The sequence below is a fragment of the Pelodiscus sinensis genome, chromosome 10, assembly GCF_052426305.1.
Source record: "Pelodiscus sinensis isolate ZL-2025 chromosome 10, ASM5242630v1, whole genome shotgun sequence".
Lineage (NCBI taxonomy): Eukaryota > Metazoa > Chordata > Testudines > Trionychidae > Pelodiscus > Pelodiscus sinensis.
Window position 1 is genome coordinate 846542 of NC_143061.1, and position 25768 is coordinate 872309.

Below are 25768 nucleotides of genomic sequence, written 5' to 3' on the forward strand. Positions count from 1 at the left end.
GCTCTCAGCAACACGGCCACGCTGATAGCCACGTGGCTCAGAGTCGGGCAGCTCTCAGCAGCACGGCCGCGCTGACGCAGCCACCTGGCTCAGAGTCAGGCAGCTCTCAGCAGCACGGACGCGCTGACTCAGCCACGTGGCTCAGAGTCGGGCAGCTCTCAGCAGCACGGCCGCACTGATAGCCACGTGGCTCAGAGTCGGGCAGCTCTCAGCAGCACGGCCACGCTGACACAGCCACGTGACTCAGAGTCAGGCAGCTCTCAGCAGCACGGCCGCGCTGACTCAGCCACGTGGCTCAGAGTCGGGCAGCTCTCAGCAGCACGGCCGCGCTGATAGCCACGTGACTCAGAGTCAGGCAGCTCTCAGCAGCCCGGCCGCGCTGATAGCCACGTGGCTCAGAGTCAGGCAGCTCTCAGCAGTACGGCCGCGCTGATAGCCACGTGGCTCAGAGTCGGGCAGCTCTCAGCAGTATGGCCGTGCTGATAGCCACGTGACTCAGAGTCAGGCAGCTCTCAGCAGCACGGCCGCGCTGACAGCCACGTGGCTCAGAGTCGGGCAGCTCTCAGCAGCACGGCCGCGCTGATAGCCACGTGGCTCAGAGTCGGGCAGCTCTCAGCAGCACGGCCGCGCTGATAGCCACGTGGCTCAGAGTCGGGCAGCTCTCAGCAGTACGGCCGCGCTGATAGCCACGTGGCTCAGAGTCGGGCAGCTCTCAGCAGCACGGCCGCGCTGATAGCCACGTGGCTCAGAGTCGGGCAGCTCTCAGCAGTATGGCCGCGCTGATAGCCACGTGACTCAGAGTCGGGCAGCTCTCAGCAGCACGGCCGTGCTGACAACCATGTGGCTCAGAGTCAGGCAGCTCTCAGCAGCACAGCCGCGCTGATAGCCACGTGGCTCAGAGTCGGGCAGCTCTCAGCAGCACGGCCGCGCTGATAGCCACGTGGCTCAGAGTCGGGCAGCTCTCAGCAGTACGGCCGCGCTGATAGCCACGTGGCTCAGAGTCGGGCAGCTCTCAGCAGCACGGCCGCGCTGACAGCCACGTGGCTCAGAGTCGGGCAGCTCTCAGCAGTACGGCCGCGCTGATAGCCACGTGGCTCAGAGTCGGGCAGCTCTCAGCAGTACGGCCGCGCTGATAGCCACGTGACTCAGAGTCGGGCAGCTCTCAGCAGCACGGCCGTGCTGACAACCATGTGGCTCAGAGTCAGGCAGCTCTCAGCAGCACGGCCGCGCTGATAGCCACGTGGCTCAGAGTCGGGCAGCTCTCAGCAGCACGGCCGCGCTGATAGCCACGTGGCTCAGAGTCGGGCAGCTCTCAGCAGTACGGCCGCGCTGATAGCCACGTGGCTCAGAGTCGGGCAGCTCTCAGCAGCACGGCCGCGCTGATAGCCACGTGGCTCAGAGTCGGGCAGCTCTCAGCAGTACGGCCGCGCTGATAGCCACGTGGCTCAGAGTCGGGCAGTGCAGCTGCTGTTTGTCGGCTTTTTTGCCAACGAGACACTCTCACCCCCCAGTGAGCAGTGTCCTCCTGCCAACAGCGTGCTGTCCACACTGGGACTTGCCGTGACAAGGCGTTTCACTCTGGAGGACAAAGGCTTTGCTGTGTAAATGCCAGTGCAGGCAGGGCCCGAGTGCTGCACCCTGAGAATAAAGGGGTGTCCTGGCAGCCACTGCAGGCAGCTCTCCCCACAGGCTCCACAGCAGAGTGACAATAGGCTCAGCCAATGAAACGCCAGGTGGAAGCATGACACACCCAGGCCAGTGGTGAGTGACCCGAGCTCTATGGAGCCTTCTGTGGGCATTGGATGCACCAGAGTCCTGAGACGTCTGCGAGGGCAAAAATCCCTCCCCCACCCCATCACAGTACCCGGCAGTGTGCATCTCAGCATGTCCGGCAGGTGCCTGGATCTACAGCCACTCCAGGGGCCGTTCTCCTGAGCACCCTGCTCCGAGCTGGGCCAAAGCCAACCCTGAGCTTCCCCCGCCTAGCACCGCTTGGCTCTGCAGGGCCCCTCTGTGTACGTGCTCTCCTGAGCCCTGTCTCCTCCTCCAGGGATCCACCTCCTTTGTCATGAACCTGTTCAACGGGCAGCTCGTACCCGACAACGTTTTCCCCTTCCCCTCAGGTAGGTGGTTTTTCGTTATCGTTTCCTTGCAGATTTCGCACTCGGAGTGACCCTGGCGCACTGGCCTTGGGGTGCAAAGCCACCGACGTCATCCCCCTCAGGCCACATAGCTCCCCACCCCCGCCAGAGGCTAGTTCAGTGGAATCCTGGCCTCTTGGCTCAGTCTGCAGCCACGGGGCCAACCCCGCTGGTGACGCTTGTGGTGGGGACACCGGTGGGCTGAGATGATTCCGAGGCCCGTGTGCCGGGGCAGGATTCAAACCAGCAGCCTGGAAGGGAGAAGCACTAGCCAGCACCTGTGGCCATTTGCGGAGCTAGAGCTTCCCCAGCAGGCAGATTGATAGAGCCTAAGGCCGCTATGACCCTCTAGTCCAGTGTTTCTCACGGATTAGTCCATAGGCCGGCATCAGTCCCTGAGAGCCCCCTGACGCCCTTTGGGAAGGAAGCAAGCCGCTCCCGGGTGCCTGAAGTCTGAGAAGCAAAGCTCATCTGACTCCCTGCATAACATAGCCCATGGGCCGTCCCTGGGAGAATCCCCGTCTGAGCGAGAGCCGAACTCAGGACAAACATCCCGGCTCAGCAGGCGCCTCACATGCTGGCAAATCATGTAATAAAGCGACAAGGGTTAGATCAGTATTTCTTAAGCCGTGTTCCGTGCCGCAGAGACAAACAGAGTTCAAAATGGCCGCCCTTAAAGGGGCAGGCGACCTTTTTTTTTTCAATAACTTTCCCCCCGACCCCTCCCTTTTTTTTTTGCTCAACAAAAAATCTTTGGTGTTTCTCATAAAAAAAAATTGTTTGGTGTTCCTTGGTCTTAAAACGTTTAAGAACCACTGGGTTAGATGCACCCTGCTAATCCAGCGTTGTGCCCCTTAGTGCTGTCCGAGGAGCAGACGCAGTTCCTGCAAGCCCTGGTGGATCCCTGCACCCGCTTCTTCGAGGTCAGTGGCCGATCCGACAGTGGATGAGCCCGGTGTTTGTTTCAGACACACGGACTCTGTCTTCCTCGGGCAGTGACACCCTTCTCGCCACCATTTAAGACCCCTCTTTCGGAAGCCGGAGGATGCACACGCCCCTAAGGATTGCGGTTTCCCGAGAGCCCACGTCTCCTGCCAAGCGCCCCATCCATCAGGCTGAGGGGTGGGCTCGGCCTGAGGAAGGGCTGGACTGTTTGCGGAGCCGCAGTTCAAGTAGGATATTTGAAGCTGGGCCTCTGCCAGGCCCAGCCCTCCCCAGAGAGCCAGGCCAGGCTGGGGGCGCGGGGTGGGGCAGAGGGAGGAAAGCCTGGGGCACAGATCACACCCCGACCCCCGACTATCAGGCTGACTGACAGCAGCGACTGGCACTAACACGCCAGCGCCCGGCTGGTCCGTCCAAGGTGGTGCCAAACGTGGCCCGTCCCAGCCCTTCCGCCCTGCCCACAAAGGCCGGCAGCGGTGGCTGGGCACTTGCCCCTCTCACTCGCCCCGCTCTGCTGCAGGAGGTCAATGATGCTGCGGAAAACGAGAAGCTGGAGCACGTTGAGGAGGCCACCCTGGCCGGGCTGAAGGAGATGGGAGCCTTTGGGCTGCAGGTGCCTGAGGAGCTGGGAGGCGTTGGGCTGACGAACACCCAGGTAAGTCAGAGCCAGAGGGTGCAGGTAGGTGGCAGGCGCAGGCCAGCGATGGGTGGGGCCAGGCTTGGGACGCAGATCCTGCCTCCCCGGGTCCGGCTCGGAGCTGTCCAGGCCACGGGCTGTGGGCACGTTCTCTCCTCGCTGCTTGCGGCGCTTCCCCTGACGGGTCCTGTGCAGGCGGCTTCCGAGCCCTGCCTCTGCGTGCCAGCATGTGCCAGCGTGTTCGCCTTCCCGCTGCCCGGCCTGCACTGCAACCGACACAGGCGGCACAGTAGCCAGTTTGCACCCACCGGGCCTCGCGCTGAAGCCGTGTCGCCTGCCTGCACCACGCAGCAGGGCTGGTCACTAGCCCCACAGTCGCCGGGCAGCCGCCAGCCGCTGTGCCGAGCTCCCCACCAGGGTGCAGAGTCCCGTTTAATGGGTTAACGGGGGTGACTGAGGGGGCAGGCTGGAGCGCCCCCCACCATGGGCACGGGTTGCTCTAGTCAGTCGGAGCAGCCCCTGCCTCTGGAGGGTCCCATGGGGCTACAGCAGCTGTCAGCCCGCAGCTACCAGTTAACCGGAACCGGTAAGTCTCACCCACATCCCTCCCTGCGCCCCTGTAGCCAGAGAGGCAGGGACAGTATCGCTGGCTAGCTCAAGGGAGGCCATGTGGAGGCTCTGTCCCCAGCCCGGTGCCCTCTGGCTGTAGCACAGTGGTCTGGTCTAGCTTTCTAGCAAGTCCACCTGGAAACGGTCCCATTGAATGCGCTGTCGCTGCACGGCTGGGTGCTGCTTGGCTGGGCACCCAAGTGTGAGCACCCGAGACGCACACAGTGACAGGCAGGTCATTGTCGGTAGCATCTCTGGGGGGGTTTCTGTTCCCTCTTTGTAAACGCTCTACCCAACCTCCCCCACCGCCTGCGCATTGCACTGAACGAGACCTGGCGTCTGATGGCTCCGGGTGACCAGGCTGGGCCCCCGTTGGCCCCGGCAGGGCGAGTAGGCGCAGAGAGCCGCGGCGGGAGCCAGACTGAGAGCTAATGTTGGCGTTGCGGTGGAGTGTTTGCTGGTCCCCAGGAGCTGCTGCGGCTGCAGGTCCCGGGGCAGCGGTTCCACATTAACCCCCCGGCGCTATGCTCTCCCACCAGTACGCTCGCGTGGTGGAGGTGGTTGGCGTGCACGACCTTGGCGTGGGCATAAGCCTCGGCGCTCACCAGTCCATCGGCTTTAAGGGGATCCTGCTCTTTGGGACCCAGCGTCAGAAGGAGAAATACCTGCCCAAGCTGGCCTCCGGTAGGAATGTTTCCTGCACGCCCTGGCGCCCCCGGGAAGGTAGAATGCAGGCCTGCCCCAGCCTCCGGGCCCCCAGACACAGCTCTGAGCCAGGCTCAGCTCACTGCTGGCAGGCTCTGTGTGCGTGTGTGTGTGTCTGTAGCGGGGGGTGTAAGTGTGTGTGTGTGTCTGTAGTGGGGGAGTGCGTATGCCTGTGTGTGTCTCTCTAGCGGGTGTGTGTGTGTCTGTAGTGGGGGGTGTAAGTGTGTGTGTGTCTGTCTGTAGTGGGGGAGTGCGCATGCCTGTGTGTGTCTCTGTAGCGGGTGTGTGTGTGTCTGTAGCGGGCATGTGTGTGTGCATGTGTGTGTGTCTGTAGGGGGGGTGTAAGTGTGTGTGTGTGTCTGTAGCGGGGGAGTGCGCATGCCTGTGTGTGTCCCTGTAGTGGATGTGTGTGTGTCTGTAGTGGGGGGTGTCTGTGTGTCTGTAGTGGGGATGCATGCATCTCGGTCTGTGTGTCTCTAGAGTGGGGGTGCGCACGTCTGGGTATGTGTGTCTATGCCTGTAATGGGGGGGGGGTCTGTGTGTGTGTCTGTACCGGGAGGGTGTGCACGTGTGTGTGTGCGTGTGCGTCTGTGGGTGTGTACATCGGTGTGTGTGTCTGTAGCGGGTGTGTGTGTATGTGTCTGTGTGTGTCTCTGCGTGTGTGCCCGTGGGGGGTGGCAGCGGGGCCTCACAGCAGTGGCAGGAGCTAGATGCAGCTCAGGCAAGCTCTGTGTAAGCTCCTCTGCCCCGCCGGAGCCCGGCCTCGGCCCACGCGGCCCCGCCGGAGCCCGGCCTCGGCCCACGCGGCCCCGCCGGAGCCCGGCCTCAGCCCACGCGGCCCCACCGGAGCCCGGCCTCGCCCCACGCGGCCTCGCCGGAGCCCGGCCTCGGCCCACACGGCCCCGCCGGAGCCCGGCCTCGGCCCACGCGGCCCCGCCGGAGCCCGGCCTCGGCCCACGCGGCCCCGCCGGAGCCCGGCCTCGGCCCACGCGGTCTTGCCGGAGCCCGGCCTCGGCCCACGCGGCCCCGCCGGAGCCCAGCCTCGGCCCACGCGGCCCCGCCGGAGCCCAGCCTCGGCCCACGCGGCCCCGCCGGAGCCCGGCCTCGGCCCACGCGGCCCCGCCGGAGCCCGGCCTCGGCCCGCGCGGCCCCGCCGGAGCCCGGCCTCGCCCCGCGCGGCCCCGCCGGAGCCCGGCCTCGGCCCACACGGCAGGTGGCGCGTGGCTCTGCCCTCAGCAGATCTGCGGGTGCCCAGGGAAGCAGTCGCTGGGCTGCAGAGCAGAGCAGCTTTCGGTAGCCGTCCGTTTCCACGCAGCCAGCTAGTTGCAGTGGTGTGCGTGGGCCACCCCCATCCTTACCCCTCCTGTGCCCCCCACCATGGGCTCGCCCTGCTGCAAGGCCCTGGGCCCCCTGCTGAGCCCTGGCTGCCTGCGGGTTGCGTGAGCCTCTTGCTCCCTTCCACAGGAGAGACCGTCGCCGCCTTCTGCTTGACGGAGCCTTCCAGTGGCTCCGACGCCGCTTCCATTAAGACCCGGGCCCAGCTCAGCGAGTGCGGGACGTTCTACACACTGAACGGCGGGAAAATCTGGATCAGGTGACGGCGGCCAGGCGGGTTTCTCGCGTGGGCGCTGGAGCCGGGAGTTCCACAGGCCCCAGTGCCGCAGGATGGGAAATGGCTCTCCCAGAGCTCCAGCGCCCAGCCCAGGTCCTCGGCAACGGAGGGGGGGACGAATCCTGCAGCCTCAGAGCCGCCCCGCCCCGCCCATAGGATGGCTCAGGGCGGCTCCCCGGGCCCCAGGCTTTAGGGAACCCTGCGGCAGCCACCTCAGCTGCCCTAGGGCCGTGCCCAGTGGGGCGCTGGTTCTGGCTTCTCCACTTCCTGCTGCCGCGGGGAAGCCGAGCACAGCGGGCTGGGACTGGGACTGGCTGCCGGGCTCTGCCGCTGTAGAGAGGGAGGGGGCGACCCCTGCTGCCGCCCCCAGGCAATCCCCCATGTCGCCCTGGGCCCCACCCATGGACAGGACAGCAGTGAGCAGGGGCAGGCAGGGATGGAGCAGAGGTGGGGCCTGGGGTGGGGGTGGGGGGAGATTGTGCCAGGCCTCTGCCCCCTAGGGATTCCCCTGCTTGGGGTCTGCATTTGTCCCCTGCCCTTCCCTGTTCAGCTGGGAAGCCCCTTCCTCACTGGCCCTGCCCGTGGTGGGTGGTGGCAGCACGCAGGGTGCGGGGCTGGGTGAGCAGGGTGCACCGGGGGAGACAGCCAGCAGGAAGGTGAAACAACGTGTTAGCTGAGCTCAGCTCTCCCTTCCCCTCCTGCCCCGTGGGCTGGGGCGCACAGGCTGGGCACTGGGATAACTTTGTGACTTGTTGCCAAATTGTTCACACGGGCTCAGCCCCGGGTGCGCACCCGGATATCGGAGTAAAGGGGCCGCTCCATGCTCCAGCCTGTTCCTCTTCCCCAGCGTCCGCCCCAGGGGCCTCGCTCCACCGTCACTAGACTGCAGTGGGACGGCCCCGCGCCTGTGTATGCAGGCAAGCGCCGGGGTGCAGGACACACTAGTTAGCCAGGGGGGTAATTTCCTCCACCGCCCGCGTCCCCGCTGAACCGCCTCGGAGTCCCTCCCGGCCAGCAGGTGGGGAAGATGGATCCCTGTGTCGCCGGCAGCAGGGCAGCTGCTGGGAGGATTCACGGCAGTGCCGGGACGCGATGGAAAAAGGGAAATCCCAGGCGGGAAAGGGAAGAACCCAATGACACTTAGGGCTACGTCCACACTGCAGAGTTAAACTGGAAAAAGAAACGCTGACTGTGTGCAAATTGCGTCTCTTTCCCATTTACTTTTGAAAGAGGCTTTTCCGAAATTTGGTGCATCTCCACGGTGCCAAACTTCGGAAAAAAGCCTCTTTCGACGCACCCCTTATGCCTCGTAGAACGAGGGTTACAGGGATGGCAAAAGAGCGCGTCTGCTTTTTCAAAGAAATGTTTGGAAAAGTGGACGCGTTCCTTGGAGGCGTCTCTGCGTTTCCGGGATACTGCAGGTCTCCCGGGAAAGAGCTGCAGCCTAGACGGAGACTGAGTGGTGGGAGCTGGGCTCACTGTGTCCTCACCGCTCTGGTTCCAGTAATGGAGGGACAGCTGAGATCTTCACCGTGTTCGCCAAGACGCCAGTCAAGCAGCCAACGGGGGAAGTGAAGGACAAAATCTCAGCCTTCATTGTGGAGAGAGCGTTCGGGGGCGTGACCAGGTAAGGGGCCAGGCCTGGTGTGAGGGAGACTGGACAGGCTGGGCCTGGCAGCTGAGAAGAGGCACCAGGGGGTGCGTGGGAGAGGCCTGCCTGGTGTGGAGGCGGCGAATGGGGAAGCCCTTTGCAGAACACAAAACCCAGAGTCAGCCATGCAGCGAATAGGCTACAACCGCCAAAGGGAGTTTTGCTTCGCACCGCGCACTGCTGACCCGTGGGAGGCCTGGCCAGGCCTTGCTGGGGAGGCCAAAAGGACTAGCTGAGCTCATGGAGACTGGGTCCAGCGATGGCTGTTAGCCGCCACGGTCTGGGTCGGAGCCCCGTGGCACGCGTGTCCCTAAAGGCCTGAGAGCCTGAGGCTGGAACTGGGTAGAGGGGCAGGGATCGTTCGGGGAATGGTCCTTCAGGCCTGGCCAAAGCGTGTGCAGGGCCCAAGGCAGCACGCTGAGCCGCACGGCTCCTGGCGGGTGGGTGGGGCCGGGAGCTGGGCAGCGCGGGGCCCTGACTGCGCAAGGCCCATGACTACCACCTTGCTCGCCTTGCCCAAAGGCCGGGCCTGGGGCCTGTTCTGTTCTTTCCCTCTGATACACCTGTCGGCAGGCAGGACACTGGGCTGGACAGACCTTTGGTCTGACGCCGGCTCCTGTGTCCTTGTCTTGACATGGCTCAGCCTGGGACTAAGAGCCAGGCACTGACCTGCAGCCCGTCTCCGCACCCGTGCGCCTTGATTGCCCTGCCCGTGCGAGGGCGAGAGCAACACTTCCGGCCTCCGGGGAGCGGTGGGGTCAGTGCCTGGCGTGTGCACGCTGGCGGGAGTGTCCAGACTTGTAAGCGGTGGTGCTTATTGCTCGCTCGCCGACACCGGAGCAACTGCTCTCTCCGGGGGCTGGTTTCGTGGGCAGATTTCACGTCTGTGGGCACGTGGAAGTCCTGGAGCTCGGGGCAGCTCCCCCCTGAGCAGCTCTTGGACTGATGCACCTTGGCAGGCCTGCAGAGATGGGACGAGGGACGGCAGCAGGAGGGCGATTCAGTGGGGGGCCTCCCAGGGACCTGGAATTGCAGCTTGTGTGAAACAAGGATGTGAAGTGTCGTGTAATTGACTAATCGAATAGTCGATGCATTTTCGCATCGATTAGTCGATAGGGCGGTGCCGCCCCTTTGAAATGCCGCCGCTGCGTTTTAAAATGGCAGCGTCGCGCAGAGCCCGGGCTCCATGCGGTCCTGCCGCTGTGAAGCACCCCTCCCTCCCCCACCCCCGGCCTTGCTGCCTCTCTCAGATAGAGGCGCAAGGGGGGAGCGACGAGTCGCTAGTCGATTAGTCCTTAACATCCCTGCTCTGAAACTGCACAAGCCCCCCCTCGCCCCTGTGCCACATGCCACGTGGCTCGTGGGGGGGCTGGGCCCTGGGGAGCCTGTAATGATTCTCCTGCAGCCACCAGGTGCCACGTCCTTGCATCTACTTTCCCAGCATCCAGCCACAAGAGGGGCAGGACCAGTCTGCTCACGCCCCACTTTCACTTTCCATTTGTGCCACAACACAGTCAGTGTGTAACCCGCACACCTGCAGGGGTGGCTCACTGCCCCTGTTAGCCGCACCCAGACCACTCACAGGCTCGCAGCCTTAGCTGGGCCCCAGCTGGCTTGTAGCTCATGCTGTAGAGGCTCGTGCACTGAGGTCCCAGGTTCTGCCCATCGGCCATACACAGGCTCCTTGAAACTTCCCCGGGGCAGAGCGGGACAGGCACACGGTGGGACGCCTTGGCATTCTGAGTGGCAGGGTGCTTGAGGTCATGCAGCTCCATGGTCCAGTGCAGGGCACAAAGTAAGAGGCCCAGAGCATGTAGAAATGGGCAGTGGTCACTCACTTTATTTCCGCTGGTCCCTGTTTCTCTCAGACGCCGTGTTAGCGTGTTACTGCACGCAGGATCACCGCACGTACACGACACCTGTCTGTGCGCACTCCCGGCGGTATCACGTGTACACCACGGACCTTGGATCCCACCAGGAGCCAAGTCCCCGTGACCGTGCGCTGGGGACATTGGCCCTTGGCAGGGCCAGGGCCTGGGGCAGGGGCGAGTGCGTGTGGCCTGCACACGCAGGCAGCAGTGCGCATGCAGGCAGGTGTGCGTGCCCAACGGCGGCGCTCCTGGGGAGGCCCTCTGCGACAAGATCAAATCAGTATCTTAGATGCCTATATACAAATGCGAGAAGTATGGGTAATAAGCAGGAAGAACTGGAATTGCTAACCAATAAATACAACTATGATATCATTGGTATTACAGAAACCTGGTGGGATGGGACGCATGATTGGAATGTTGGTATGGAAGGGTACGGCTTGCTCAGGAAGGACAGACAGGGAAAAAAGGGAGGAGGGGTTGCCTTGTATATTAAAAATGTACACACTTGGACTGAAGTGGAGATGAATGTAGGAGATAGCTGTGTAGAGAGTCTCTGGGTTAAGCTAAAAGGGGTAAAAAACGAGGGTGATATCATGCTAGGAGTCTACTACAGGCCACCTAGCCAGGTGGAAGAGGTGGATGAGGCCTTTTTTAAACAATTAACAAAACTATCCAAAGCCCAAGATTTGGTGGTGATGGGGGACTTCAACTATCCAGACATATGTTGGGAAACTAACACAGCGAGGCACAGGCTATCCAATAAGTTTCTGGACTGCATTGGAGACAACTTTCTGTTTCAGAAGGTTGAAAAAGCTACCAGAGGAGAAGCTGTTCTGGATTTGGTTTTAACAAATAGGGAGGAACTAGTTGAGAACTTGAAAGTGGAAGACAGTATAGGGGACAGTGATCACGAAATAATAGAGTTCATGATCTTAAGGAAAGGTAGAAGGGAGACCAGCACAATTGAGGTAATGGATTTCAGGAAGGCAGATTTTGATAAGCTCAGAGAACTTGTAGGTAAGGTCCCATGGGAAGCAAGACTGAAGGGAAAAACAACTGAGGAGAGTTGGAAGTATTTCAAAGGAACGTTGTTAAGGGCCCAAAAGCAAACAATTCCGCTGTGTAGGAAAGATAGAAAATATGGCAAAAGACCAGCTTGGCTTAACAAGGAGATCTTGCACAATCTCAAAATAAAAAAGGAGTCTCATAAAAAATGGAAACTAGGACAAATAACAAAGGATGAATATAGGCAAGCAACACGGGAATGCAGGGGCAAGATTAGAAAGGCAAAGGCACAAAATGAGATCAAATTAGCTACAGGCATAAAGGGAAACAAGAAGACCTTTTATAAATACATTAAAAGCAAGAGGAAGACCAAGGACAGGGTAGGCCCACTGCTTAGTGAGGAGGGAGAAGCAGTAACAGGAAACTTGGAAATGGCGGAGATGCTCAATGACTTCTTTGTTTCGGTCTTCACCGAGAAGTCTGGAGGTGTGCCTAACGTAGTGAATACAAGCAGAGAGAGGGTAAGTTTAGAAGATAGGATACACAAAGAACAAGTTAAAAATCACTTAGGAAAGTTAGATGTCAGCAAGTCACCAGGTCCTGATGAAATGCATCCCAGGATACTCAAGGAGCTGATAGAGGAGGTATCTGAGCCTTTAGCTATGATCTTTGAAAAATCATGGCAGACAGGGGAGATTCCAGAAGACTGGAAAAGGGCAAATATTGTGCCCATCTATAAAAAGGGGAATAAGAACAACCCAGGAAACTATAGACCGGTCAGTTTAACGTCTGTCCCAGGGAAGATAATGGAGCAGGTAATTAAGGAAATCATATGCAAACACTTGGAAGGTAATAAAGTGATAGGAAATAGCCAGCATGGGTTTGTGAAGAACAAGTCATGCCAAACTAATCTGATAGCTTTCTTTGATAAGATAACGAGCCTTGTGGATAAGGGAGAAGCGGTGGATGTCATATACCTAGACTTTAGTAAGGCATTTGATACGGTCTCGCATGATATTCTTATTGATAAACTAGACAAATATAACTTAGATAGGGCCACGATAAGGTGGGTGCACAATTGGCTGGATAACCGTAGTCAGAGAGTGGTTGTTAACGGTTCTAAATCCTGCTGGAAAGGGATAACAAGTGGAGTTCCTCAAGGGTCTGTTTTGGGACCCATACTGTTCAATATCTTCATCAATGATGTAGATATTGGGATAGAGAGTACGCTTATTAAGTTTGCAGATGATACCAAACTGGGTGGGGTTGCGACTTCTTTGGAGGATAGGGACATAATTCAGAATGACCTTAGCAAGTTAGAGAAATGGTCGGAGGTAAACAGGATGAGGTTTAATAAAGAGAAATGCAAAGTGCTCCACTTAGGAAGGAACAATCAGTTCCATACATACAAGATGGGAAGCGACTGTCTAGGAAGGAGCGTGGCAGAAAGGGATCTAGGAGTCATAGTGGACCACAAGTTGAATATGAGTCAACAGTGTGATGCTGTTGCAAAAAAAGCAAATATGATTCTAGGTTGTATTAACAGGTGTGTTGTAAGCAAAACTCGTGAAGTCATTCTGCCGCTCTACTCTGCACTAGTTAGGCCTCAGCTGGAGTACTGTGTCCAGTTCTGGGCGCCACATTTCAAGAAAGATGTGGAGAAATTGGAAAGGGTCCAGAGAAGAGCGACAAGAATGATTAAAGGTTTAGAGAACATGACCTATGAAGCCAGGCTTCATGAACTGGGCTTGTTTAGTTTGGAAAAAAGAAGATTAAGGGGGGACATGATAGCGGTTTTCAAATATCTAAAAGGGTGTCACAAGGAGGAAGGAGAAAATTTGTTCCTCTTGGTTTCTGAGGACAGGACAAGGAGTAATGGGCTTAAAGTGCAGCAGGGGAGGTTTAGATTGGACATTAGGAAAAAATTCCTAACTGTCAGGGTGGTCAAATATTGGAATAAATTGCCAAGGGAGGTGGTGGAATCTCCCTCTCTGGAGATATTTAAGAATAGGTTGGATAGACATCTGTCTGGGATGGTGTAGACGGAGCTTGGTCCTGCCTTGAGGGCGGGGGGCTGGACTCGATGACCTCTCGAGGTCCCTTCCAGTCCTATTATTCTATGATTCTATGACTCTGTTCTGCTTTGCCAGCGGCCCCCCGGAGAAGAAGATGGGCATCAAGTGCTCCAACACGGCTGAGGTTCACTTCGACAACGTGAAGGTGCCAGCGGAAAATCTGCTTGGGGAGCATGGAAAAGGCTTCATGGTCGCCATGAACATCCTGAACAACGGGCGCTTTGGGATGGCCTCCGCCCTGTCGGGCACCATGCGCGGAGTGATCGTCAAAGCTGTACGTCCTTCCAGCAGGCCCCCCGTCCGGCGCGAGAGCGCAGCAGTCAGCGAGACTCGGCTGTTATTGTGGGAGGGTCGGGTTTCTGCCCCGTGCCCGCTCACCGCCCTCCCGCCCTGTCCGTCCTTCCACCCCAAACTCCCTCCTGCCCCCCCCGAGCCTGCACCCCTTCCCTGCCCAATCCCCCTCCTCCCCAGCCTTACGCAGGTAGTTGGGAGGGAGTTTGGGTGGGGGAGGGGTGCAGGCTCTGGCATCCTGGGCATCACCAACATTTCTACCATGCTGTGCTCCCTGCTCTTAGAAGTCCATGTTCCATGCGTAGAGCCCCCTGTATCCGCAGCCACTCCCGTATCCGCAGAAATGAGCCCTGGTTATCTGCATTGGCATCCCTGGCTGCGGCTCCCGGGGATCTAAAGCACACCTGCAGATTTGCAGGCTCTAGGCGGGTGTCCAGCGAGACAGGAGCTGATGCTGGCAGAGCTGGCAGGTCAAAGACCCGCATTTAAACAGGCAGAATTGCAGCGGAATGTCTGTGTTTCACCTGAAGCACGTATGTGGTGCTGACGATTCAGTGGGGTTCTCCAGATTCGGGGCCTTAGCTTAGTTTAGACACGCGGGTTGGTTAGTCTGCGAGGCCACATCTCTGCCACACACCGGAGGTTTAACTAGACCTGCTAAATCAAACGCTGAGGGCACCATGCTTGGCTGAAGGTATGTCGACTCCAGCTGCATTATTTGCATAGCTGGAGCTGTGGACCTTACGCCAGCCTTGGGATGCAGACCTGGCCTGAGACAGAAGTTCTTCTTGCTCTCTTTTTTGTGTCCTGGGGTGAGATTGGGCTGGCGCTGGGGCGGGAGTTGAGTTAATGGCTGAGCTCACGAGACGCTTACAGTCAGCTTGTTGGCATTCTAGCTGGGTGCAGTGTGATTCCTTTGGAACACTGTGTCCAGCGAGTCCACATTTCCAACGGCATCTCTGGACAGAACCCGATTCCTTTTGGGGGAAATGGGAAAACCTGCAAGTGGGAAATGGAAGATACATGAGCCCATGGCGGGGTGCGAATGTGGGGGTGCAGTGAGTCCCTGAACTAGAGGGTGTTTGTGGGAGCGGGAGGGATGCCGGAGCCCCCGGGTGACCAGCAGGCTCTGCTGACACAGGCTACACAGTTATAGTATCGTTAGCCAACCTAATGTTATTGAAAATGGAAAGGTTTGGCCCAATCCTGCGGCTCAGACACAGAAACATTGCTCCCATCTGGACTGCATTAGCTTCCGGCTGTGATCACGGGCTCTTTTGTACCACCAGGTTGACCATGCTGCTAATCGTAAGCAGTTCGGAGACACCATCAGCAACTATGGGGCTATTCAGGAGAAAGTCGCCCGCATGGCCATGCTGCACTATGTAACGGAGGTGAGAAATTCCTAATCGCAGGAGCATGTCCATGGTCAATAGCTCCACTGCGCGGGCACGGTAGAGCTGTCGGGGGCACGGGGCGTTCTCGAGGGCTGGCCCCAGTGTGGAGTGAATCCCCCATGGACTAAGGACAAACCCAAACCTCCCCCTTCTTCGCCAAGCCCCAGGCATATTCTCTGCCCTGCCTCCTCTGCTAAGAGCCGTGTGGTCACACAAACAGACAGCGAAAAGCAAAGCAGCCCCCTGCCACCCGGTTCTCCCCGGGGAGTGGAAGAGAGAAGTGAGCCCCGGGGCTAGTCGCTGTTCTTTACTGCGTGTGTGCCCGGTGCTCCGGCGCGCCAACCCCCAGTATCCTAGAGACCGGATTTGATCCGCTGGGCCCCATGATCGGACGAGAGCCCAGCAGGTGGTGGCACGGCACTGGGCAGCCCTCATTTCTCTGGGACTGATGCTGTGCTTGTGCACACTGGTGCAAAGTGGAAGTGATGCCACCAAGGCTGGCATGAAACCCTTGTGCAAGAAGCAGGCTCCCAGCGGTGCCCTGGGGTGGCACGGGGACAGGAGCATGGCAACACTCCCATAGACCAGCTCGGGCCACGTTACCCTGACCCTGGCCAAATTCCAGCTCGTTAGTCCAATTCCTCCTGTCCCCCAGGTTGGAAGCAGCCCGGGATCCACCAAACTCACAGCCCCAGCAAACTCTCCCTGCAAAACCCCTTCCCAGCCAGCCAGCCAGCCCGTCCAGGGTCCCACAGTCCCAGGGACTGCCCCTGCAGGAGGGAACCTCCCTCGCCCGCCCAGCCAGCCAGCCTGTCCAGGGTCCCACAGTCCCAGGGACTGCCCCTGCAGGAGGGGGAACCTCCCTCGCCCGCCCAGCCAGCCAGCCCGTCCAGGGTCCCACAGTCCCAGGGACTGCCCCTGCAGGAGGGGGAACCTCCCTCGCCCGCCCAGCCAGCCAGCCTGTCCAGGGTCCCACAGTCCCAGGGACTGCCCCTGCAGGAGGGGGAACCTCCCTCGCCCGCCCAGCCAGCCAGCCTGTCCAGGGTCCCACAGTCCCAGGGACTGCCCCCGCAGGAGGGGGAACCTCCCTCGCCCGCCCAGCCAGCCAGCCTGTCCAGGGTCCCACAGTCCCAGGGACTGCCCCTGCAGGAGGGAACCTCCCTCGCCCGCCCAGCCAGCCAGCCCGTCCAGGGTCCCACAGTCCCAGGGACTGCCCCCGCAGGAGGGGGAACCTCCCTCGCCCGCCCAGCCAGCCAGCCCGTCCAGGGTCCCACAGTCCCAGGGACTGCCCCTGCAGGAGGGGGAACCTCCCTCGCCCGCCCAGCCAGCCAGCCCGTCCAGGGTCCCACAGTCCCAGGGACTGCCCCCGCAGGAGGGAACCTCCCTCGCCCGCCCAGCCAGCCAGCCCGTCCAGGGTCCCACAGTCCCAGGGACTGCCCCTGCAGGAGGGAACCTCCCTCGCCCGCCCAGCCAGCCAGCCCGTCCAGGGTCCCACAGTCCCAGGGACTGCCCCTGCAGGAGGGGGAACCTCCCTCGCCCGCCCAGCCAGCCAGCCTGTCCAGGGTCCCACAGTCCCAGGGATTGCCCCTGCAGGAGGGAACCTCCCTCGCCCGCCCAGCCAGCCAGCCCGTCCAGGGTCCCACAGTCCCAGGGACTGCCCCTGCAGGAGGGAACCTCCCTCGCCCGCCCAGCCAGCCAGCCTGTCCAGGGTCCCACAGTCCCAGGGACTGCCCCTGCAGGAGGGGGAACCTCCCTCGCCCGCCCAGCCAGCCAGCCCGTCCAGGGTCCCACAGTCCCAGGGACTGCCCCTGCAGGAGGGGGAACCTCCCTCGCCCGCCCAGCCAGCCAGCCTGTCCAGGGTCCCACAGTCCCAGGGACTGCCCCTGCAGGAGGGGGAACCTCCCTCGCCCGCCCAGCCAGCCTCCCGGTTCCACTGGAACGTGGGCACAGCACTCCCACGGCTGGCGGGGCCGTGGTGCGCCAAGCGGGAGCAGGGTCGCTGGCAGCGCTCTGGCGTGCACGGGTGCCAGCCAGCTCCACTGCTAGGCCGGTAACTCTCCTGCGTGCACCCGCTGGGAGCAGCCCGGGGCTGTCGCCGTAGTGCCCAGCTGCCCTGGGCCCGGCCCCTGCGCGTGGCGCTGACTGAGCACTTGGCAAGCCCTGCCCCGGCCCAGCACGAGCAGGCGAATCGGCGTGAGGGAGGACACACGGCGGAGCGCCCCTGGGTGGGGAGCGGGGCAAGGAGGCTAATGATGACAGGGCCCAGGCCTGCAGCCGCCTGCCCCTCGCTGGCCGCCCGGCTTGGCAAATGCAGAGGCGGGGGGAGGAGGAAAGGCCGTGCCCTTCGGGGCGGCCGGGGCGGGCCTTGTCCCTGCAGGGAAGCGCTGGGTTTGCGAGGGGGCTGGGGCGGGGAGACGGAGCAGATCTGAGCGTAGCGGGGCGGGACGGTGTCTGGCTCAGGGTCACCACAGGCCCATGGTGGCTCCCTGCAGTCGATGGCCTACGTGGTGAGCGCCAACATGGACATGAAGGTGCCGGATTACAAGCTGGAAGCTGCCATCAGCAAGATCTTTGCCTCGGTAAGTGTCTGATTCCCGCAGGCGCGTCTCCACGGGGGGCGGGAGAGGGAGGCTTGTCGGCCTGGGGCGGTGCTGAGCGTAGCGGGCTCAGGGCTTGGCTCTCGGTGTCCCCGGAAGGGAGGGACGTGTTTGCCCCTCCCCAACCCAGGGATTGCACTAGCAGGACCCCAGCTGGGCCCCCGTCCTGCAGCTGGAGAGCAGCTCCCCCCGCCTGCGCTCGGCCTGTCCTGCTTCCAGCCCTTGTCCCGGGAGATCCCTCTGCCCAGCCAGCTGGACAATGCAGGGGAGACCGAGCAGGGTCCCCTGGCGCTGGCTTCAGTCCAGCCCAGGCTGTCCCCTGTTGCTGGAGCCGCCCGGGGCCTCGGCGGCACAACCCACAGATCAGCCCTGCCCTTCTCCAGCGAGTGCTCTGCCCAGTGCCCTGAGGGGAAAGGGGCGGAGCTGCGGGCGCCCCTCTCGCCAGCCTGGGTCGGCAGGGCAGCCCGAGCCGCCCTTCTCAGCAGTGAGAGGCAGCCCAGGCCGGGCACTGGGCCATGCGAGAGGCCTCCTTCCGCTCAGGGGCTGCACGGCTGTGGGAGCCAGCACGGTCCCCGGGCAGGGGCAGGCCCAGCCCCGGTAGCTGACGGGACCCCTTTCCGTCACCGCGCTGTTGCAGGCGCAGGCCCCGGGGCTGCCCAGAGAAGCAGCTGCCCGCCCCCTGCACTGTGCCCGTTTATTGCAGGAGGCCGCCTGGCTCGTGACAGACGAGTGCATCCAGGTCCTCGGCGGGATGGGCTACATGAAGGTAAAGGAGCTCGGTGCCAGCGGCTGAGCAGTGCCAAGTGCAGGCGCTCGCCGGGCTCCCTCGCCCGCCTGCTGGGGGCGCTACCGGGTTCTCTGTTTGCAGGAAACGGGCGTGGAACGAGTCCTGAGAGACCTGAGGATCTTCCGCATTTTCGAGGGCACCAATGACATCCTCCGCTTGTTTGTGGCCCTGACGGGCATTGAGGTGAGGGGCCTGGCCGTGCTATCAGGCCTTGCCATTTCCCAGCACCAGCCCAGAGGGAAGCCGCGCTGCAGCTGGCACTGCCCAGCTGGGCGAGGGGCCAGGAGTCTGCCCCGGGCCTGAGAGCAGAGTCCCTGCCCCAGCCACAACCCCGGGCGTTGGGGAGGCTGCTGGGGGAGGGCGGTCCCTCTGGCTGGTGGGATGGAGGGAGCGCACCATGGCCGGTGGGGCATCCTCTGCCGAGCGTGTTCGCTGGAGCCCTGGGGAGGGATGTTGGTGGAGTTGGCAGCGCTGCCTCCGTGCCCCCATCCATGCGCTGAGAGCCCTGCAGGCGGAGAGCTGGGTCGCAGGGGTGGGCCTGAGTCCAAAGTGCCCAGCAGGGAGACTGACTCTCAGCCCAGCCCCAGAGCCATGCTGCATGGCGGGAGGGAGTCGCATGAAGTCGCAGAACCAAGCCCGCCACCCACCCCCCAGCAGTGACTGGAGGCCTGGGCAGGGGCTGGGGGAACCTGAGTTTTGGGGCGAGAGCCCGTTGCTGAAAGCACGGGCCCAATCCTGCTCTCCCCAGTCAGCCCCATTGGCTCCAGTGACACGAGAGGGCCCAGCTCTTGTGCTCTGCCCATGCGAAGGGCTAAGGACAGGTTCTTGTTCATGGTCTCCACGCACCCTGTCCGAGCCCCACGGCCCCTCTGTCCCCTGCCCCTCACATGGCGGCTCCTCCGGCCCCCAGTGCCTTTTGCTGCCCTTCTTCCTCCCTTTCCCACTTCTAACCGATCTCTCTTGCGATGGGGCGAGCAGCCCTTCCCACAGTTGTCAAGGGGGTGGGCATGGAAAGATGGAAAATACCACAATGCCCCTTCCTTATTCTCGGTCCCTTTCCTAATGGGGCCTAACTTCCGCTTGGCTTTTTTGATGGCTGCTGCTCATTGAGCGGATGTTTTCAGAGAACTATCCCCTACGGGTGTGAATGGGGAACTGGTTAACCATTACCTGGTAAGCAACACCGGTTAACCAGTTACCCAGGAGCAGCCCTTCCCCACGCTGCTGGCAGCGGGGACGGGGAGCCAGCAGCCATTCCCATGCAGGGCTGGGGGCAGGAGTCCCGTGGGTCGGGGGCTGCTCCTGCTGGGCTGGAATGGACCCCACCCACGATCCCACTTAATCAGTCGACCGGTTAAACGTTTAACCAATTAACTGACGACGCCGGACTTTACAGCCCTACTATGCACAATGTCTCCAACATCTCTCTCTCCCGTGAAACCAGCTACGCGAGACCCCGTCATTTTGGACGTGTCCTTGGGGCTGTGTTTTCCCGGGGCGCATTTATCAGCATTGACTTTCATCTGCCATTGGGTCGTGCCCTCGCCCAGTTTGGTGAGATCCCTTTGGAACTCCTCGCAGTCGGCTTTGGACTTAGTATCAAATGCAAACTTTGCTGCCTCGCTGCTCTCTCCCTTTTGCAGATCATTTACCAATGTGCTGCCTAGGACTGGTCCTGGTGCAGAACCCTGGGGGGCCTCTCCCCTGTGTAAACTGACCATTTGTTCTTACCCTTTGCTTCCTGTCTTTTCATCAGCTACTGGTCTCCGAGAGGGCCTCCCCTCTGATCTCCTGACTTTGCCTAAGAGCGTTTGCTTACGACCTTGTCAAAGGCTTTCTGAAAGGTCAGGTGCGCTAGATCCACTGGCTCCCTCTTGTCCTTGTGCTTCTTGACCCTCTCAGAGAACTCTAATAGGTTGGCGAGGCCTCATTTCCCTTTACAGAAGCCATGTTGGCTCGTCCCCAACCAGTTCTGTACATCTGTGTGTCTGGCGATTGTGTTCTTTGCCAGAGTTTGTGTGTTTGCCTGGCACTGAAGAGAGACTCGCTGGCCTGTAATGTCGAGGGTCGTGACTGTTTAATTGATGAGTTTGTTTCTAAACCTCCTCTGTTGACACCTCAGTCTGAGATGGTTCCGCAGATTTGTCACCTGTCATAGATGTCATGGCTCCTTCCCCACTCTGGCATGATAAATGCAGAAGTGGGGGCCAGCAAGTGTACCCCAAAACCTTATCTACCAGGCTTTGGTATAAAACTTCCCCCAAAATCTTAAAAACCTAGATCTTGGGAATCAAACTTCCGCTGCCACCACCCTAATATTGATAAAGAAATCAGGGGAAAGATCATTTGGGAAATCTCACCCCTATTATAAAAATCAGGACACACAAGTAACCAAAGCCAGGTTAATAAAAAGAAAAAAGAAGACTTTTATTATTACAACAATATTCCTGTTGCAGGCATAATGACTAGATGGGAAAGTAACAAAATATACTCATGGAGAAACTCCATAGGCCTAGAACTTAGTTACAAAGAAAAGCCAAAACATCTTTTAAGCAGTTGCAGATCTCAGATCCCTACCCAACCCTTAAACAATAAAACCTAACGAAACTCCCTAAACTTTACCCTACTTACAGAAAATGAGGAATGGTGTTTGGGAGAGAGAGACATGCTTGTCCCTCTCTGTAGCTGCAGAGGACACACCCAGAGAGACAAAAGGTCAAAGGAAAAACCCAAATTCCTTTGTCCCAGTTTGAAAAGTCCCACCTACATTCCTATTGGTCACTCCACCTGGCTAGGTGTAGTTAACCCCTTAAACTCCAGGCTGCTGGCTAACCCTCATAATCATGACAATAGACACCTCCCCTTCCCAGCTGTTAGCGCTCTAGGCTTTGCTCTCTTCCTCAGCGAACGGAGCCCTTGCTGGGAGTGCAGTATATATAAATGCTTCCTCGGATGGACCCAAATCTGTGTCCTGTGTAATATGAACTGTTCCTTCATGAATGCAAGCAGGCTGGGTCACAGAGCTGGGCCCTGAGATATGGTTAGCTGCAGAAAATAAAGCCACGAGTTTCACATTTTGCTAGTATATTGTTAGTCCAGAGGCAACAGGCAAACCTGCTGTAAATCCCCGGTGTCGCCGTGGAGCATTGAACCTTTCCCTGTGCGGGTGTAGGCCTAGGACTGAGAGTAATTCAACCCCTTTCATCATTTCCCAACATTCCAGTATGCAGGGGTCCAGTTAAAAAACCTGCGAGCAACGGTCATGAATCCATCGGGGAAAACAGAGGTCATCCTGAAAGAGATCGGGATGAGAGCAAAGCGGTAAGTGGCCCTGGGCGCAGGCCACCATGTGCCTCGCTGCTCCAGTGGGGCAAGAGAACATGCTGCTCCCACTGGCCGGTCCCGAGCCCGGTGCTGGACCCGGGTGTATGGGGGTGCAGAGAGCCACTGAACCAAACGTGAGCCCTGTCTGTGCTGGAACCACTTCCCGCCTGGAGCGCAGGACCCCGCCGGGCCCTCCAGCACCCTGTGTAGGTAGAAGCATGCTGGGGAGGCAGGAGCCAATGCCTAGTAGAGACCTGGACCTGCAGGTTGGCACCAGCGGGCGCTGCGAGGCTGACAGCGCCTCCTTCGGGCCCCGCGGTAAAACCAAGCTCCTGAGCAGTCCTGGTTGAGTCCTGGTAGCACTTTTTGCCAAAGGTGGAGTGTGAGACGCAGTGGCCTGGCCAAGAGGCCCTGCAAGCGTTCACACCCGGCTGCCTGCGCAGGAGCTCTGCACTGGGGCGAGGCCGGCCTCCGAGCAGTGCCCGTGCACGGAATGGCAGGCGTGGGGCATGCGCAGAAGGTGCAGAGCTGCGCTGACCTGCCGTCCTTTGAACGCCAGCGCTCGCGGTAGGCGGGAACGTTAGCGCTGGATTCCTGAAATGACATTGGCCAGATTGAGTCTGTGCTAGGAACGCCAGCGTCAGCGCTGCGCACAGCACAGACCCAATACGGCGACCCCAGGGGCTCTTCCCTGAGGCAGCACCTAGGCTGGCCAAGGAGTCGGCCTCTCGTAGCGCTGGCTACACGAGGCCTCGGGCTGGCTTAGCTGCCTTGCACAAGGGGTAGCTCGGTGGTGTGAGCAGTGGCCTGCTGACCCCAGGGTTGTGAGTTCAGCTCTTGGGGGGGGGAATGTGGGGCAAACCTGCCAGGGATGGTGCTTGGTCTTGCTGTGAGGGCCGGGGACTGGACTCGGTGACCTCTCGAGTCCCTTCCAGCTCTAGGAGATGGGATATCACCACTGTGCTGACTGGACCTTGGAGTGCAGAAGCCCCCAGGGAGTGCTGCGCAGTTACACCCGGCTGAAGGGGCTGCCAAGTTGTGTTCTAAACCCTTTGTCCTGTTTGCTCCCCTCTTTTCCCCCTGGCAGGAAAGTCGGGATCCCCACGGGCTTGTCTCTGGAGGGCGTTGTTCACCCAGGCCTGGACAAGAGTGCCTACCTGGTAAGGGAGCTCGTTGGGGCAGACGGCTGTGAGCCTGGGGCTGGCGCTGGCGCTGGGGGAGCCGTGAATAAAGCTGCTGCCTCCTGCAGCGCTCCAGGGAGCATTTTAAACAAATCGTTTTCCTGGTCGAGACTAGTCAGCAGTGGCGACGTTTCTGCGATTTGCAGCATCCACCTAACGTCTGCTGCAGGGATGTGCCTGGCTTCCCGCGGGGAATGAACCGGGAAGCCGGTGTCTGTGAAGTGTTAGCTGAACGCAACCCCCGAGTCACTGAAAGCGAATGTCCATTTCCCTGTTCCGATGCCGTTGCCCGGTCGCTCCTCCCAGCTCCTCGGTCGCACGCGAGTAATGCCCGGGCCACCGTCCAGGCTGTGGTGTAACGTGGAGCGGCCTGGAGGCTGCCCAAGGTCTTGCCAAGGGCTGAGTGGCTCCGAGGTCTGAGCACAGCGCGACTGGCCCCAGCCCCGCGGGCTCAGCCCACATGACTTGCTCTGCTGTGGCCTGTGCAGGTGACGAGGGCCATTGACCTGTTTGGGGAAGCTGTCGAGAGCCTGCTGCTGAAGCACGGCGAGAAGGTGATAGGTGGGTGACTCTGCGGTAGCATCGTCCGCTTCCAGCCAGCCGCCCCGGCGCGCCGTGTGTCCCAGCCCCTGGGAAACCTGTAAGCCAGCGCTGGGCTGTCTCCTCCTGCGGCGCCTGCACTCTCTCCTCTCCCCTTCAGCCTCAGCCCGACCCCTCGGAGCCCTTCGCGGTCACACGCCGCTCTCCCAAAGCTCTGCAGGTCGGGGGCTGTGCCCTGCTCCGCCCAACGCCCAGCAGAGTGCAGCCCCGGGCAGCTGCAACAATTCATATCCTGCCCTGGGGTGCCCAGGCCCCACGAGGAGCTGAGCGTGCAGACGTGGTCGCTGGATTCTTGGGGGTGGGGACACGCAGCCCTCTGCTGCTGAGCAGGTGGCTCAGGAGAAGGCTCCCTCCCAGCTGTGTGCTAGAGCCAAGTAGCCAGGGGAGCTCCCTGTGCCAGGCTCTGGTGGCATCACCCCCCCCCGGGCTCTGCGGTCGGTGGGCGGCTTTGCCCTGACATCCAGGTAGCTCTGCCAGTGTGTCTGTGCAGGGAAAGCCGTTGGCTGAGCCATGGTGTCAGTTGTCACTAGTGTCACAGGCATGTGCACCCATGGCCCCTCTAACTGCAGCTGCTTCTCCCAGACCAACAGTTCCACCTGAAGCGCGTGGCCGACGCTGCCATTGACATCTATGCCATGGCCGTGGTGCTGTCCAGGTACGTGTGGCTGCTGGCGGGGCCGGGTGTGAGCGTGGGACGCCCGTCCGGGCGAGGGCTGCCCCTCGGGCTGTGCAAGGAGCTGGGGGCGCTGGCTGCTCGTGCAGACTCGTCCCTGCAGCAGGAGCCAGCGCACGGGCGTCTGGGCGAGCTAGTTCGCATATCGAATTGTTCATCCCTCGGGCGCCGGGGGAGCCAAACAGGAAGGCGTGAGACACCGCGTCCCCGCCAGTGAGGAGCTTGGGGCCCCGCTCCCGGCAGCCTCCCACTCGCTCTGCCCAGCCCTCCGCTATGGGTGGGACGTGTCACGTTGCCTGCGTGGCTCCAGGGCGGCAGGGAGTCCAGGACTGTGCTTGGGACGATGCCGGGCGGCTGGGCTCATTCCGTCTGACTGCTCAGGCCCGTTCTGACGAGGGCATTGTCGGTGCTCACAAAGTCCCTGGCCCTCTGGCGCCGCCCTCACGCCCCGTCTTGTCTCCTCAGGGCCAGCCGCTCTCTGTCTCTGGGACATCCCACCGCAGAGCACGAGAAGCTCTTGTGCCAAACATGGAGCCACGAGGTAGGCGCTGCGCTGGGTTTGGTTCATTGGCTGTGGCAGGCTCATCGGGTCAGCCCTGCCTGACAGCTCCCCGCCAGTCCCTGCGCGAGAGCCCTGCGCTCCGGCGTGTGGCCCTGGGGAACGCACCCTTGGGAAAGACTGGCCCCTTCTGCCGGAGCCCAGCGCACACCCCAGGACGTGGGCCCACCCCTCCCTCTTCTGCCGCGCACTGGGAGAGTGGGCAGGTGTCTTGACTTGTGGACTAATAAATATCATCCCATGTCTATTACTCTAGTGTACAAGATCACACAGATCTTCTTGTATGGCGGGGTGGGCAATAATTTTTGATGGGGGGTCAGTCCAAGATTTTGGTAAGTAGTCAAGGGCTGCACTTTTCTATGGAGGGGGTGCAGGCTCTGGGATGGAGATTGGGTGCAGACAGGAGCTCAGGGTAGGCGACTGGGGTGCAGGAGAGATGTGGGGTCAGAGAAGGAGTTTGCTGAGGGAGGGGGTTGTGATCTGAGGCAGGGACTGAAGAGCAGGGCCTGGGAAGGGGAATGGGTGCAGGAGAGAATTCTGGCTGGGGGGAGGGATGTAATTGTGGGTGCAGCGTCTGGGGGGAGTTATGACCTGGGCAGGAGGGAGGAGGGTGCAGAGGGTCCTGGGGGAGGGATGTAAGCGTGAGTGCGGGCTCTGGGAGGGGCTGGAGAGTGGAAGGGGCGGGGTGCCAAAGGCAGGCTCTGGCCAGGAGGTGCTTACCTAAGCAGTTCTCGCCAGCAGCCCTCTCAGGCAGGCTTCCCCCAGGAGGCACACACCACTGGCCGGCTGTGCACGTGGTGTCTGTGCTGCTGGGAGAGGCTTTCTGCGTCGTCCCCCACCCCCAGCAAATTCTCTCAGCTTCTATTGGCCAGAAACCGTCCAATAGGAGCTGAGACATTGTTCTGTGATTGCCCCTCCCCCAGAAAAATCTTTCAGCTCCCAGTGGCTGATTTCTGGCCAATAGGAGTAGAGAGATTTTGCTGGGGGCGTGGGGAGCGTGTTGAATACTCTCCCTCCCTTCTCACTCCGCACCGCAGAGAGCCACAGGAAGCAGGTAGCCACTTGGAGCGGCACTGATCCCTGCCGCAGGGGTGGGTGCAGGCCAAATCAA

The 25768-nt window shown here is 60.6% G+C and overlaps 1 protein-coding gene across 2 annotated transcripts in view; it reads left to right on the forward strand.

The window, feature by feature from the left end:
* The window catches only part of LOC102456803 (very long-chain acyl-CoA dehydrogenase, mitochondrial-like), a 59426-nt gene that overhangs the window by 22062 nt on the left and 11596 nt on the right, over window positions 1–25768 (forward strand). For both annotated transcript variants that reach the window (XM_089780681.1, XM_075938319.2), the window contains exons 4-19: window positions 2051–2123; window positions 3000–3064; window positions 3604–3738; window positions 4869–5013; window positions 6499–6628; window positions 8151–8273; window positions 13324–13522; window positions 14829–14933; window positions 17429–17515; window positions 18237–18299; window positions 18402–18503; window positions 21544–21641; window positions 22732–22804; window positions 23314–23386; window positions 24008–24080; window positions 24564–24639. In XM_089780681.1, coding sequence (XP_089636807.1) covers window positions 2051–2123; window positions 3000–3064; window positions 3604–3738; window positions 4869–5013; window positions 6499–6628; window positions 8151–8273; window positions 13324–13522; window positions 14829–14933; window positions 17429–17515; window positions 18237–18299; window positions 18402–18503; window positions 21544–21641; window positions 22732–22804; window positions 23314–23386; window positions 24008–24080; window positions 24564–24639 — 1620 coding nt within the window. The remainder of the gene's footprint in view (window positions 1–2050; window positions 2124–2999; window positions 3065–3603; window positions 3739–4868; window positions 5014–6498; window positions 6629–8150; window positions 8274–13323; window positions 13523–14828; window positions 14934–17428; window positions 17516–18236; window positions 18300–18401; window positions 18504–21543; window positions 21642–22731; window positions 22805–23313; window positions 23387–24007; window positions 24081–24563; window positions 24640–25768) is intronic.